The sequence below is a fragment of the Patella vulgata genome, chromosome 7 (genome assembly GCF_932274485.2).
Source record: "Patella vulgata chromosome 7, xgPatVulg1.2, whole genome shotgun sequence".
Taxonomy (NCBI): domain Eukaryota; kingdom Metazoa; phylum Mollusca; class Gastropoda; family Patellidae; genus Patella; species Patella vulgata.
In genome coordinates, this window is record NC_065885.2 from 14,618,707 (window position 1) to 14,635,622 (window position 16,916).

The following is a 16,916-nucleotide window of genomic DNA, read 5'->3' on the forward strand; positions in this document are numbered from 1 at the left end:
TTTAGGATCGGCGATTGAACTAGTGTCTAACGAGTATTTTATTAAAAAGGCCGACTGCCCGTGGAGTTGGCAATGATTGGAAGAATCTCGCTTACAAAACAAACCCAAACCATATCGTTATTAGACGCTCTTATATATTTATTACTATCTTAGCACCAGCTGAGATCACTGAAGCGTGGTGCTTATAGTATAGGTGGAATATAATGGCTAATATCCGAAAACATTCTTACCACCATGGGTTAATAATAATAAGAATATATGGTTTTAGGGTCAGAAGTATTTAACCCTTTTTATTTTGAACAAATAAACTAACACCTATATCATTCCAAGCCCTTTGTAGGATTACACTTGTCTTAAGACATAAAAGGAAAGGAAAGAATTTGAGTTTAAAATTTCGCTGACACTTTGTTTTTAAGGCCGCGTGGAGGAGAATTTTACCCGGTCAGTGGTTTATCCGTCTATTCTTCATCGAAATTTGTTCTTTTTACGGGCAAGAAATTTTTATATGATGTGATATTAAGTGTTATCATAGCTATATCGTGCACGACACCCTTCAATATTCAGAAGATTAACAGCCTAAAGGTAATCGGGGACTCGGACGAATGATAACCAGCAGAGTCACGGTGGGCGTTAAGTATAATAAACAGATACAGTCCCTCTAGACTTTGTTTTTTTCTTCCAATTCCCATTGCAAGTACATAAAACAAACGATTTATATCTAATCCGGTTGTCTTTTTAAGAAAAAAAACCTTAACGCTTTCCCATAAAGATATAAGTTTACTATGTCTACGAGCAAGTCTTCTCTTATCGTTGACTTGCATATTGCACATAAAGTACTTGATAATACCCTATGTTTGTGATGTAAACTCTATGTAGTTTAAAGATAACGCACACGAAAGGTGGGTAATTAATGCAAAAACTTCACACTCAATATTGGACATAATTAAGGCGTCGCGGAATTCCCATTAATTTTCTTAACTGACAGTCGTGGTGAGATTGAAAATCGAAATAAAGTATTGCGATTGTTCCTTTTTTCTTAGACGTTTTCGCTGGCTATCTGACACGAGAAAGCACATTGCAAAATGTACAGAACACGACAGTAGAGTTAGCTTTATGAATTAAAGGTAACCGTTTTCTGTACTCAGCGGCGGGAATCGACAGTCGCGCATGACAGCTCGTGAACTTTGACTGTTTGGGATTCCGCGTTGCCTCGATATGAATGGCTCGTGCGCTCTAGTTAAAGTTAACGTCTGCTAGAGTTTAGGTGGGACAGTCGACAGACGTCCCTAATACTTCAGTATATATTGTTGACTGAATGAGTTACGTCTACCGGTGTGTTATTCACAAAGTTTAATCATAACAAAAAATTTCGGCTAACTTTGACGGATTATTTATTGAAGGCATGTGCTGTTTAATCGGAAATATTTTACAGAAAATGTTTATATTGGATAACTAAGTTTCATTAAAGTGCTTACAGATATTCCTACCTATACGATCTATTTATTTTCACCATTGCATTTACAAGGTGCATCAGTGCGTAACCCTTTTAAAAATAGTGTCGTGTATTCGAGTCAAAAGAAATGTATGCGATCATGGGAGAATTGTTATTACATATTAATAAATGAAAACTTTCTCAGGAGTTCAAATATAATTGGATAACATAGTGATATAGTTATTACAAATTATATTTATCAAATTTATACGGATTTACACGTTAGCTTAGACTAGGTATTAATAAATTATTACACTATGGAGAGATTACGATACATGTGGACTATATTAATTTTAACGCTTGTGGATGTGTATATAATTTTAGCGCAAGGTTTATCAAATGGCATGTAAGTACAAACTTTTATCTACTTTATTTTCCCCACCCTAACCTAAATATACTCTTAACCCTAAAAAGCAACTCTGATCCTAAACAAAATTTACCGTAACCCGACAAATGTGTTTTAACATATTTCACTGTGACATATTTGTCCTACAAAAAGGGTTTTCTCAGCACACATAAGCTTAAGTAACTGGGTTTCTCAAAATGTTTTACACTCTTACCATAATAAAACGATGTTTCTAAACAAGTTAAAACGCTGCATTTTACTGTAACTCAAAAAACATTTCCAGAAGACGTTTCAGCATAATCCGAAAAGAGTTAGATTAAACATTTTACCGGAATTCTAAGTAAAGTTTTCACAAGTTTAACTTGTATAGGCTGAACCAAGTACCGATAGACTAGAAGAAATTTTTTAAAAATATCCTAACAGTAAATTTGTAAGTGAAATCCGGCATTTTATTAACTTGATTAACAACACGGGTATGGGTTCAGCTTTATGTTCTTGTCGAATAGAAATGGGATACAAAATGAATTAGTAGAAATTACTACAATTTTGTTCGTTTTCCTTCCTTGTCGTGGGAGCCGCGGTGGCTCTGTGAGTAAGGCGTTGGCTCGCTAACCTAGCCGGCATGGTTTCCCCTTGTTAGTGGTGTAGGACGGAGGGCCTGGCATGGGACAATGTATAGCCGTTCGGGTGGGACGAAAAAACACAGTCCCATGTACACATTGGTGTGCACGTAAAGGGACCCTTGACAGATGGAAATCGAAATAGGAGTAGGCCGTAGCGCCGCTGCCCGGGAAAAAGTTTCCTCATATTGCACACTGCACGGCGTATGCCCGTCTTCATTAGCCCAGTCGGAGCCGAACAGTAGGACGTTAAATCCCATTTCCTTTCATTTTGTGGTGGGATGAGACATAGAACTGTACAAGGGCGGCGGCAACATCGGTGTAGTGTGTGTGTTTTCAAAGTTCAAAAAGCTCATTAGACAACAGAAACGTGTAGTAAGGTCTTGTTCCTTTCGACACACGTTAACCACCCGGTTCTGATTAAACTATTAAAGCAACCCTTTATCTTTCTTGAAACTGTAGCATAATCTGCGATATCACTTCGGTGGAAGCGGACGTTAAATAAAGCTATTTCACACACAGTATATTTTAATTTTGACGAAAGCAGAATAGCCATATAGATAATATACACGTCTTTAAAATGAATTATATATAGTTTGGGTATCAATGTCTTCTGGTTCTGTTTCTTACAGAAAGCGAGAATATTTCTGACTAAAAAGCAGTTTTTGACATGGAGGTGTGGCACCTTAACGGTTCTACAGTAGTTTTTTTTCTATTTATAGTTTTACGGTTAAAGCCATTCATCATAACCTTTGTGTTTTTCTTATTTTCATTGACTGTTTGTAGAAAAGCCTGAGAGCTAATGCAAAAACCTGATGATAGGTCGGAATATCACTCAAAAAACATCTTACGTTTTACTTCAACCTATCCTTTCCACTTGACTTCACAGTTTAACACCACTTCTTTGACTGGTAGAATCAGACAGTTCTAGTCGTATTGAATGACGGCGTTTATCCGGGTGTATATAATTTACGTTACCGTTACGATCATATATTTTTCAAGTTGTTACTATTTTGTCATTTCTTCGAATTCCAAAATAACACGGCATATGTTTTGTCTAAAGAATTGTTCATGGTAATTTTAAAGACAGTCCCGCATTATTTTGTTATTTTACCTGATTTTGACGTTAACCCCCGAAAGCCAGTACACATTCCTATCCATCTACCAGAATGTCTGAGATTAAAATTCCGGGCGTGGATTAAGACGATCTTTTGGGATTTCCATTTCCAGCTTCTTTTTGTGGGGAATAGGGCCTGATAGGCTGGCAATGAAAGTGGGCCTTACCCTTCAGATCGGACGAGAAACTCACGAACAAATTTATATACACCTGGACGAGAGAGAATATATTATTTGTGCTCCTAAATAATGTATCAGGATGTTTTTGAACCGTCTATGCATGGTGTTATGTTTTGAACCGTCTATGCATGGTGTTATGATATAAAATAAATTAAATCTATTGTGTGATAATATTGTCTAGTTTTTATTAAACAAATAGTTTATCTATCGACTACTAAAAACACGCCCTTTTATTTTAAAAATATTAACTATATCATAATCAGTTAGGATAACATTACTATATTTATATATTAAAGGGATATTCTATATATATAATGGGTTATAATACTGCAGTAATGGGGTTTAAAATATTTACATATGCAATTATGATCATCACAAATGGTATGATAGAAATGTCGATGTTTTAAACGGTTTATTGAATGATTTATTCTCGAAAAGTTAAAGGAAAAACCACAGAAATTAAAAGTGGCAAAGATATCGCGAAATATTGAACAGTTGCACATAAGGCAATCGTTTTCAGTATTAATATTATTCGCTATATCCCCTTGGATGGACGCTAACTAGGCACTTAAGGCACTTATTATTACACCATATTCGCCACAATCTGTCAAAGTATTCCGAGGCCTTGGTGAGTTTTCAAATAAATCATGATAGTAATATTTTCACTTTAAGGGGCGTATGGTGGCCTGGTGGCGCTTTAGCTCACATGGTGAGTCAAGTGGTGAGAGTTCGTTACCCAGCTTGTACATGACAAGGAGTAGGGTCGCCGGTACAACCTCGTGGATTTTCTCCGGGTTCTCTGATTTCCTCCCACTGCTAAAGATCCACTACGCGCAAGCGAATTATTGAAATAATTGAATTATTGAAACCATATGTTAGTCCCGAAATGGCCTAGTTTGTGTCAAGTGGACTTTAATCTCTCTCTCTCGCTCTCTCTCTCTCTCGCTCTCTCTCTCTCTCTCTCTCTCTTTAACATTTAGGCTCCGATCGTCGATCTATCACTATCATATAAGATATGGCATATATCCCGGGACGTTATTAGACGTATTATAATCCCGACATGTATAAATTACACCCTGATTTGTTTGGGGATTAAAGCTAAGATTCAAATGAAATTTTATCACATTTAACAAACAGATAGTCCAAGGATGTCAGCGCTATGTCGTTAAAACAACTAAAGCTGGACGTTTTTCTTAAGTCTTCAGCCTCCCGCGTGTAAACTTTGGGATCAATTTCTAAGAGAATCCGCGTAAAAGACTCCGTGTTTTCTTTTCATTAAATCTGGTGCATATTTGAATGAGTTATTAACATAAATACAATAGTAAGATGAAGATAAGTTGTCGGTTGGGTTAATGTATTACTATAACACAGTCCCGACAGAGTAATAACAATTTATATTGGCTAGAAACATTGACGGGCGAGCCGCGGTTTTCTTTATCCACCGGTCGTCGACATGCTTAAGTTATTTATGGTTTATTATGAGGACTAGGTCGCTCATATTTTATCATCAAATGTGCATGATGACTGTTAGAAACAATAGGTGTACATGTATGATATTTTGTTTTATGACTCCAATGTGTGACAAAATTGAAATATTTCCGACGTCTAGTCGCCCGCTAGTTGTTAGTTCCTTTCAGAGAATTAAACTGGGAGCATACACGTAACATTATATTCTACCGGTTCAAAAGAATTCAACTGAGTCACTTTCGGTTAATTAGTTCTTATCGGTTCTAATGATCTAAGGACATCCGTATACTAAACATGTCAGCATAACTGATGTCCTTAGTACAAATCCAAGATAAAGGTATTATCATATAAAGTCGTAGGGCGACTTAATGGCCTTCCCAATTTTGTAAAAAAATAATTGACGAAAATTCTATAAACTATGGATTTCACGGGTTAGCGTTGATTAGAAATGGTCAAAGATGAAATGAAATAGTTTTAGCGTCTTGCTGTTCGTCTCCAACCAGGATAATGAAGAAGGGCAAAAGCCATGAAGTGTGGTATGAGTGAAATTTTGCCTTCGCAGCGGAGTTTCCGCCTATTCTTCACCAAACTACATATGCCACGGGTTCTTTGACGTGCAAACCAGCGTGTACATGTACATGAGACCTCTGTTTACGTCTTATCCGAAAGACTAGACAATGTTCGTTAAGATCCGTATCTTGCAGCAAGAGATAGGAAAATATAAGCCAAGCACAAAGGAGCTGCAAAATATGTTACTTAATGTACTTTTTTCCTACTATTCAGAATAATGTAAATTTAATGTCAGTCTCTAAAAACCTATTTAAATGTGCACTGTCTAAAGTGATACTTATTCTAGGGTATTTAAAGAGAAAGTATTGTCCAGATACACGTGTTCGGACCTGGCAAACAAAACAGAATATTGAAAGGCGGTTGGCTATTATACCTTAACTCAAAACTACACACGTACTACTTGTTCAATGTCCAGTATGTTTTAAAGAGATTCTATCAAGCGTGGCGATAAATGTCAATCTAAATCATATGTGTAGTTTACCCGTGTCATTATAGTTAAACACAAGATAACACTATAGATCTTATCACAAAAAACACCTCGTGACACTTGTTGTGTCATATATCAAAGACACAATGGTCAACCATCGATAAACCTATTGAGTTTGTACTTTGTCACAATGTTTCATAAAGCAATTCTGGTCATTGTATATAGCATCTTTTTGTGAAAATCCATAACCCGAATTTTTTTTTCTTAATGGCAGTATTGGGAATTTACATTAATTGTTATATATAAATTAATTTATCTGTATGTTCTAAAAAATGTTAATTGAGGGACGGTGGTGGGGGTTAAAAAGTGGCCTTCTAACTCAATGTGATGCGCTGACATTTGTCTCAGACTGGCATCTTCTACAAAACAATATTGGGTTTTAAATAAACTAAAAATCGAAACTAAAAATATAAGGCAGACTCAAATGAAAACTTAGTTGTAGCCCGACTTAGTCATTGCGAAGTAATAATACATTAATGAATCCAAACCTTATTTTGAAATCAAAGCGCCCCTGTCCCCTACAACCCACAGATTATTCTCAACTCATTAAAACTCATTTCACCCTTTTTACCTTAAAGAATGAAATTTAGTTGTAAATTCATCTGTCATTCGCCATTTTATTTTTCTTTGGCTATTGTCACTTTAAGTAAGAACAATTCGCCCAGTCAGCTAAAGCCGAAATAGGCTATTATGTATACGGGCTATGTAATGATTATGAAATAAGTATGTATTATATATCGGCTTATATATTTACCAAACTGTGATTGACCTTCTAACCGCACAGCCTGTTAATGTTAAAGGGGAGCGTCCTAGATTTATGACATGAAATGGAGTTTAACGTCACGCCAACACGATATTTGGAATATTTTGAGACTAGCTTGGCACTTTTCATTTGAATAGTTACGAGTTTCCGCCAGCACGTCTTCGAACTACAGCTACCATAGGTTCTTTTATGTCCCAGCCAAATTACCAATTTTTACAGTCGGTGTTTTGTTTCACCCGAACTACAAGGCACACTTCAGCCCCCCCCCCCCGACAAATTTCGGAGATTTTTGTTATCGCACACCGACTCAAGCGCTCAATTAATGTGAAAAAATAATACTGAATCATTCGAGAATTAAGATGTGCTTAAATGGGCATTAGGTAAGATTAGATAAAGAGCTGACAATTCTCAATATAGTAGTTAAAAAATAGATGATGAAAACCCAATATGCTGAAAATTTCAGTCAAATTAGCGATTCATTATTAGGCTAGCCTCGATCGTCGATACTACCGTTAGTACGATAAGAAACAAAGTCTCGATTATCCATGTTTTTCCGTCGTCATTAGCTCAGTTCGGAGCAGAACAGTAGGACGTTAAACCCCATTTCATTTATCCATGTTTACTTTAAATCATCCACCACAAAACGTATTCATATCCACTAAATATTGCAGGCTAACGATGCCATCGAGGGTTGATTATGGTCTTGATAGGTTAAGTAATGTCCAATTAATAATTTAGGTAACATTTAGGGTCTAATGAAAGATCTGCAATAGGCAGATTTAGCTCTTGCATAATGCATGTTTAACGGAGTTACTTAACTTATTTAGAGAATTTAACTGGTCAGTTGTGTCTTGTTAATCGCGAAGAAGACTAACTTGTCACTATACCTTCGGCAATTACATGACTAACCAGGCGCGTATATAATGTTAACTTTGCAAACTTGTGACCAATCCCGCATAAAGTTTTGGATAGTATATATCTACGGGACGAGGATACAGTTTTCTTAGTGTCTTTCACATAGAATTAACCCATTTGATTCATTAAAATATAACTGGGACGACTCCTTTAATCCTATCGTTAAAAGAAACAATAGAAAATAAACTACAAAATGATAAGATTTTGAGGCGTTGTTAGTTATTATTATAATAATAATAAAAACTATATATTATCTAGTATACATTACCCTGGTTATAATCTGACTTTTTCAGTTGATTTTTCTGTACGTATATACGTATTTCTGTGTTATTCTTGTCGATCGGGTTTTGATAAAAAGACATGAACGTGGACAACAGGTTAATTGCAGATAAGATGCTAACTTTTATATTTGTAACATTAGCCAGGACAACGGTATTTCCCATTACTATTCATCGAATTCCATCTCTCAAGTGAACGTCAAAGAGTGCAGGTGTGGACCTCGGTTTTACGTCCAACCCAAGCGACTAGATACTTTCCCTTCCAGACCCTCAGCTCTGCACTCACAAGGGGGATTATTCTTCAGCTTTCTAGGTCAACACGGGTGAATCTGAAAGCCGAAACAAAAAAGTCATCAGCCGATAAGGCTATCCATGACTCCCACCCTATTACACGATACAAAATTTCCATTCGAGATGAATACGTTAAATCGAAATTAGAATACACAGCGAATGATAAGTCAGTTGTTCACGGAATGATATATGTGTTTATCACTTGCACAATATCAATTTCTCCCACAAGATTTATTAGACTAAGTAAGGCTCAATATTGAAAGAATGGCGATTTTGATTTTTGAAATGAAATGAAATGGGACGTCCTACTGTTCTGCTCCTAACCTGGGCTAATGAAGACGGGCATACGCCATACAGTGTGCTATGAGGGAAATTTTGCCCGGACAGCGGCACTACGGCCTACTCTTATATCGAATTCCAACTGCCAAGGGATCTTTCACGTGCACGCCAATGTGTACACGGGACCTCGGTTTTTCGTCCCATCCGAACGACTAGACAGCTTTCCTTGTCAGCCCCTCCGTCCTGCATCACTGACAAGGGAGAACCACGCCGGAAAATCTGGATGAACTTTCTCGGCCAATGCAGGGATCGAACACCCGACCTCTAGGCTAGCGAGCTAGCGTCTTACCCACTTAGCCACGTGATCCCCATTTTGATTTTTAATTCAGCAGGTATTTCGACTTGAATGAAACACATATTTAGCTAATGACGTCATGTTTTATTTCACTGGTTCATAAAGCATTCATATATATCACGATAAAGGTAGATATGTTGTTATAAACTGTCTGGGGTTTTACTTATATATCATTTGATATTAATTTAACAGATATCGTACCAAGTAGTATAAATATAACCTATATTAATAAGGAAACAGACAGATAAAATAGAACGCACTGTTTGTATTCAGCCGCCCGTTTTATTTTTTAAAAATGAAAATCAAATAAAATAAAATAAAATAAAGAAGAACGTTCGCGAAAGATATATTATTCGACCTATTTGACAATTTGCTTAGATTCTGTACAATAATAAACAAGACAATAATATAAAGTTTCACGGGAATACGGCACAGCGAGTTGTCAGCTAGATCTCCAACAACACGTTTGCAAGTTCGACCTTCGTTTTAGTTATGTGTTCAATTCATATGCCTCTTTATCCACGTGTTCTAGTCTAATTGGGTATTAGTCGGATAGTGCAAGGTAAATTTAATGTAGCTGGAAATTTCCATAGTGGAACTGCTACCCATGATCACCCTTTAGTGTCTTGTAAATTTAGTTACGATACGAACAATGCGCCAACCTTTACGTAATGTGGGCGTATGTTTCGTTGCCTGGCAATTGTCTTTTTTGCTGCTGTTCGTACTTTGTGTTAGTTAAATCCTACAGTAACCCATTCAACACCATATGACAAGAGTCTTTGTAGTTTATCTGAATTAATTAATAAAATGATCTAAGCTTATATCGGTTAATTAAGCTGTCAAATTTGGCATTAATTAATGGTCATTAAGTGTGTATAATTTATGTAAACTACAAATACTATTGAAATATAAGCAACGGAGGTTTTCATCTATGTCAGTCTTTTTATAAAACGTCGCAATAAATAATCCGTACCGAAATTAATACCATTTGTTATGATTTGCAGAAGTGCGTTTTGCTAGAATTTAGACCAAGAGTATTTTACAAGGGTTATGTTGCAAGACATTTTTCAAGGGTTATGTTGCAGAGTATTTTTCAAGGGTTATGTTAGAGAGCATTTTGATAGGGTTTTGATGGAGAGTATATATTGCTAGGGTTTTGATGAAGAATTAACTTGCTGAAGAGTATCTTGCCGAAGAGTATTTTGATAGGGTTATGATAAAGAGCATTTTCAAGAAGAGTATATTGCTAGGGTTTTGCTGAAGAGTATTTTGCTAGAAGTATGTTGATGAGTATTTGCTAGGAATATTTTGAAGAGTATTTTGCTAGAGTATTTTGCTAGGGTTACGTTGAAGATTATTTTCGACTTCCACAAACCTAGTCATGTTTCCTAACATTCGAAACCAATTTGTCGTTGCACATTGTGGAAGATCGACCATGTTAATCTACAGACAAGTTCTTGTCAACTTGCTATGAAGAGCAGCAAATCAAATTCATAAAATACCTGTCTAAAATACTTTCCATAAGACTTCCAATATTTGTCTCAAATAATTATGTTTTTAGGAGGTATGGAATTTTTCTGTCTTCAAAGATAATGAATTCAGCACAAATATGAAAAGAAAACCAAGATGTTATCTTTGCTTCGTCGCTCAGTTCGATTTTAAATTCCCCGTGCATATATCCACGTTGCTAATCTTCTGCATTTTGTGGAGTAATTAAGGTCTAGACATACGTGTGTTAAAACAACCGAACGCCTTTATTCATCAGATTCCAGAACAGAGAAAAATCGTCACTCTCGTGGCACAAAACAATATTATCAGTATTATTTATGTATTGACAACTTACCAAAAACAACAGAGAATCACTGCTGTTTTATCAGAGCTTTACAGTGGGCTATGTTAAAAGGCGAAGGCGTTTAAATAAGCAAACGTCAATATGCCAGTCGAATGAATGAGGAAGGCAAATGTTGGTGTTTGACTATGTTCAGCCTAGGTTTGTTTCAGCTGTTAAATATAGTGGGGGTATTATTTAACTTAGTAATTTTCACCAATAGCTCTGGTGTCGGAGATCTTAAAACATTCTCCCCACGCCATTAACTAACGTGTCACTAAAGTATTTGTTGACTGTTAAAGTTACTACAGAGCTTAACGTTACAATAATAATCTAACACCAAGTCATATTTATTCGACCTATATTTTACTATTAACCTGGTGTCAAGAAGCGGGAGGGTAGCGTACTAAAAGCACAACATACCATGTTAGCAACATAATTATGGCCGAATGTAGATGAAGAGAGAATCCCCCACCCCCACGACTAAAGGAAGATAAACATGTGTTTCAAAGACAGTTGAGAAAAGCTGGGGCTGAATGACGCGCGTGTAAGAAGGGCTTATGACAGTGTCAATAATACACTTCTTGGCCGCCCCCACCCCTTCCTTGATCTTTGGGCCCTAGGATCTATCCTATCAAGGTAAATCTAGTACTGAATATAATGTAAAATTCCAAGCTACATGCTAAGGGTCATCATTTCGGCCACCAAGGTGAAATATGTGCTAACGTGTGGCAGAAAGAGCAAACTAGTTAAGGTTATATACCTTTGTGGACGAAACGTCGTAGATTCATTAGAATTCAGAATCAGGGGTTCTTGAGAACAATAAGATTCCCCGTGTAATACCTCCCTGTATAGTTAGAGATGATATATGTACTTGGAAATTAAACGTTGAGGAGATATGTTGAGATGGGGGTTGAGATACGGAAATATATACACTGTATCGAGCAAAAAAAAAACATTTTAAAGGCAAAAATAACCCATTTATGGGAAGTTATCAGTGATTTTCCGGAAGGACTGTGTCTGTGGTATTACCCTTGGTAAACCACTAGCCTTATCCTCTACAGTAGAAATACGGAGGATTGTATAACGGTTCACAGCGAATGGTCATCCAGTGGACACTTATTACTATTCAAACCAAAAAGGAATTTTTGTTCAGACACCAGAGATCCTTCGGAAGGGTTGTTTTTCCAATCGCACCCATGGCGAACACTGTTCCGGTGATCTCACATTAATCTGGTATTGACGAATGTAGATAGAGATGGTTATTTACATGCTGTGAGTTATCTCCATATTAATAAATAGAACTCCAATCTTATCATCTCTTTCATTATCACCTCCTCTCATCAGCGGTAAAAAATCTGTTAATTATCTTTATCGCTAATGTTTAGTACTTAAGGTCAAGCTATCCCAAGGCTACATGTTCTAGCTAAATCGTGGTTCTCATTCTACAAAGTAAATTATTAACTGTTTGAGTGGTTCATTTATGTGGATGCTGAGTATACAGATCGTGCAGTACCTACTCCGGGACTGCGCATACAAAATATGTATGTAACCCATGAGAAAATTGTCCGACTGTACGGTTGGGACTATAAACCGAGATGTACATTAAATTGTACACATTAAGGCCCACGTCAAAACAAAAAGAAAATCGTTGACAATTGGAAGCTTGGAATTCCTTGTATTTATATTGTAAAGAAAGGTGACATTTCTATAATATTATTATGGTACGCTGAAGGACAGTGGACCGGTAGATCATAAAACATTATTTTTGACATGGATCCATTGTATCAAGTCATATCCCTGTCTCTTATTATAGCAAATTGTTATTGGTTATGCTGCTAGAGATATTGGTCTTATTTCATAACATATCAACACAACGTTAAGGTTTATGTCTTGGCCATAATTCCTGACCAATTGTTTAACACTACGATTGGAATATCTCATTCTTTTAGCAATATATTAAAGCATGGGAGCCATGTTGTCGTGTCCTTTAATAAATGCTCCCTCAATCCTATTAAGTTTCTAGATATCTTTCCATGCTAAAGAAGCGTAAACGATATCAGCTGAAAGGGAAAGGCCTCAATTACCTTGAAACGACTTGTCTCACACAACAGATTTCGTATTATATAAACAATATTAAAGTGACCTAACCCTTTCATTTAGGTAAAAATAAAGTGTCGAATTTGTTAATTGGATTGATCTTATGTGAGATCGATGAGAGATGGGACAAGTTCTTACTTCATAAATGTTCGTATCCAAAGATTAATCGAATTTTTTTAATAATAGGCGATTTAAAATTTTCGGCTGTGTCATCATGTTAAACCCGAACGCTGGAATTATCTAGACATATTTTCCACGAAGACAGACTGCCAACGTACAAAATCCAATTAAATTCACAATTTATTTGGTCCAAATCAAAAGAACACTAATCCTTTTAAGAAATTAACTGAACAAAGTACATTTTGACATTTAGGAATGCATTTGATATTAAAATACATAAGGAAAACAAACATATATTGGCCATGTGATCTCCTCAGATGAGAAGTGGTATCAGGTGCTGGAATACTCGTCACTAAACGATAGCCATGTGATCTCATCAGATGAGGAATGGTATCAGGTGCTGAAATACTCGTCAATAATTATAGCTTTCTGAAGCGATGGTCTGAAAAGATATATTATTAATCGGTATTAATACAGATTAACGCGTTTAGCTCGAGCTATCTTTCCATATCATTAACAAGTTAATCTGAGAACCGAGGATTATCAACAGTTGATAAGTGATTTAATCCGACAAAGGTTAATCTGCTCTTAACATGGATTTAGCTTTGCCTTTTAGCTGCGTATTTATAAAGACAAAAATTGCCATCGAATAAGTATAGATTGTTTGTATTAGGTATTAATAAATCCTTGCACAGTCGATTAACTTTAAAGATGGGTTATGTAAGAGCAAAATCTGCTTATTGCAGATCTTTCTTTTGGCCACAAATGTTATATAAATTTATCAGGATGACAGGGCCACAATCAACCCTCTTTGCATCGGATGCTCGCGATTTTCAATTGATTGAAACAAGATCGTCGTTCAGTAATTTGATTAAAAAATGGCTAATCGAGACATTTTTTTTATCGTAACAACCATAAACAGCCATAAATTCGATCAGAATGAAGTAATATGACTGAAATTGCCATTTCCTATTGTTCAACTACCTGGAGGTCGGGTGTTAGATCCCTGCATTGGCCGAGAAAGTTCATCCAGATTTTCCGGCGTGGTTCCCCCTTGTCAGTGATGCAGGACGGAGGGCCTGACAAGGACAGTTGTCTAGTCGTTCGGATGGAACGAAAAACCGAGGTCCCGTGTACTCATTGGCGTGCACGTAAAAGATCCCTTGACAGTTGGAATTCGATACAAGAGTAGGCCGTAGTGCCGCTGTCCGGGCAAAATTTCCCTCATAGCACAATGTATGGCGTATGTCCGTCTTCATTAGGCTAGTTCGGAGCAGAGCAGTAGGACATTAAACCCCATTTCATTTCATTTCATTTTTAAACAATTATGGAGAGAAATCTAAATCTTACATAATGCACCCTTAAGTAATAATTAAACGATTCGCATAGCAAAATGTGATTGTCATTAAAAAAATTTCTGGACCAATCTGACCACCATACATCTTTTGTTCAATAAAGCTTGCGCATCTGGCTCTTGGATAGAGGACGACGAACACTGAGATACCTAAATGCTACACCCCCCACAACCACCCTCCCCTGGAAAGAAAAGCTGAAATTTAATTTTACGAAAGACAGCGCTTGGGCATTATGGGGATAAATATGTTGTAAACGCTTTGGCATTATGGGGATAAATATGTTGTAAACGTTCGCTTCAAAAACAATTTGAATGCCTTTTTGTGCACCTCAACAATAATAGCTGGAGTAGAGAAATTCCTACATTAAACAGACGGTATGAAAGATGTCACGTCTGCACGATTTGTTCCAACAATAAACTAATTACAGGTTTAAAACGGTTTCAACGTATCAACTTTACTTAAAACCAAATTGGTTTTCTTGTACAATCTTTATTGCCAAAATGGCTAAGCTGTCCAATATGTTACAATGACGTCACTTGGGGTTATCTGTTTGGAAATGGCATAAATTGGGGTTAACGTAATAATACTAATATATGTTTTGAATTAATGACAGGAATATTGTGTGTTTTCCACCCTCTCCATAAATTAAAGTACCGAGGCCAATTTAAAAATCTCTCAAAGAGAAGGAAAGCTGTGATGCGTTTATAGTGGCCTAGATGGGCACCATCCAAACATTTTGTGCTTGTGGGAGACAAGAGGTACATGATTTACCAAAACAAGCAGCCGAAGCAAAATGACAGAATTGTGTTCTATCTCTGTCAATCACTCTCACTTCACACACACCAGAACCGTTGTTGAAAAAATGTCGAACGTGCATCTTAAAGGGTTCGACCCTGTCACTACATATACAAAATAGTACTCTCGTTACCGTGGGAGTGGACTTATTGTTAATGGTATAGGGAACCAATTAACGGCGGTGGCATACACAAACCGACCCAAGTCCTCACATTACGCGGGCAGATGTCACAGGGCGGTTACGTATTGTAAAACTTCTTTTGTATAACAATGCATCATTCTCTTAATGAGACAATATTTTTTGTTCACCTCCTCGGGGTTCACGTCAGCTTAAACCTATGGTGATAGACGTGTTATAATGTTTCAAGGGTGCCCCGAGGAAAGCATAATCTCTGGCAATTAAACTTCTGCTTTATATTTCCAATTCCGTGTCCTTATTTTAAAAATTAGTTATCCGCGATCCCAGCTTCGACCTTTGTATTGCGCTCTTGACATTTTTAATGGAGTCGTGTCTCTTCATGCAACAACCTCGTTCCTTGAGTTGGAATTCTAGGCATCCCTTGTTCTTCTGAAGCAAACACGTGTGATTCAATTAATCTGAACAACGTAATGAGGAATTGTCTGGGCAATTTTATAAAACTAACCAAATTACACCCATTTCTGAACTCAGTCAAATAATGGCCGATAAGAATACAACACAAAGACATCCAATATCTGTATACTAGTTACACATGGTTTTAGTTTACCTTGATGTCATATTAAGAAAAATTGCGCGGGGAAACATCCAGTGACTTTTACTATTGTAGACGGCGGTACGTTCCACTCTGTCGCTCGGGTAGGACAAAGGACCGAGGTCCCTGCGGTACACGTTGGAGTGCACGTAAAAGAACACTTATCGAACCAAATCCAGCTCATAGAACACTGTACGCCAGTCTTCATTAGCTGGTGTAGAAAAGTAGAACGTTAAACCCCATATCATTTCTCGTTGTCTGTTACTTAATTTGTCAACCCAATTCTTACAATCTCTTGCTGCTATTGTAGGAACAAAGATAGTTGCGCGCGTATCTAAAAACTGAAGAGAAAATTGTTAACGCCACGCCCCCTCCCCCCCCCCCCCAAACAAAAACCAAACCAACAACAACCGTATACCGATATTTTTTTTTAAGTTGGATTAACTGTATTTCGACCTGCTCGAATGACTGTATCCCAGACGTTTACGCAGCCGTGGATATCTTTTAAAGTAGTTAGAATTGACAGAAATTGGATAAGTCGAAGATCATTTGCACCGTTTGTTAAGCCTGACAGACAGTGATTCTTTCTTACGCTTGGTCAAGCATGGAACGTACGTTAGACAAATTTAATAAACTAATCTCGAATAAACTCTCTCGGGATCATAATCAACATAATGATTTGGGACTTAATTTGCCATTTAATTGCATGCATCGTTTACTCTTTCTTACTCTTGCTCAACTTTACATATCTTCATGTCTGACCAGCTATTCCTATTTCAATATAAAGCTTATATAATTACACTTTAAAAATTCATGTTTTCCCCCGCC

At 36.8% G+C, this 16,916-nt stretch overlaps 1 protein-coding gene across 16 annotated transcripts in view; it reads left to right on the top strand.

Moving 5' to 3' along the window:
• Positions 1–1,216: 1,216 nt before the first annotated feature.
• The window catches only part of LOC126827704 (multiple epidermal growth factor-like domains protein 6), a 196,546-nt gene continuing 180,846 nt past the window's right edge, over positions 1,217–16,916 (top strand). For 6 of the 16 annotated variants that reach the window (XM_050557170.2, XM_050557174.2, XM_050557169.2 and 3 more), the window contains exon 1: positions 1,217–1,838. In XM_050557170.2, coding sequence (XP_050413127.2) covers positions 1,750–1,838 — 89 coding nt within the window. In that variant the 5' untranslated portion in view covers positions 1,217–1,749. The remainder of the gene's footprint in view (positions 1,839–16,916) is intronic. The other 10 variants (XM_050557180.2, XM_050557177.2, XM_050557178.2 and 7 more) reach the window with 3 other exon arrangements.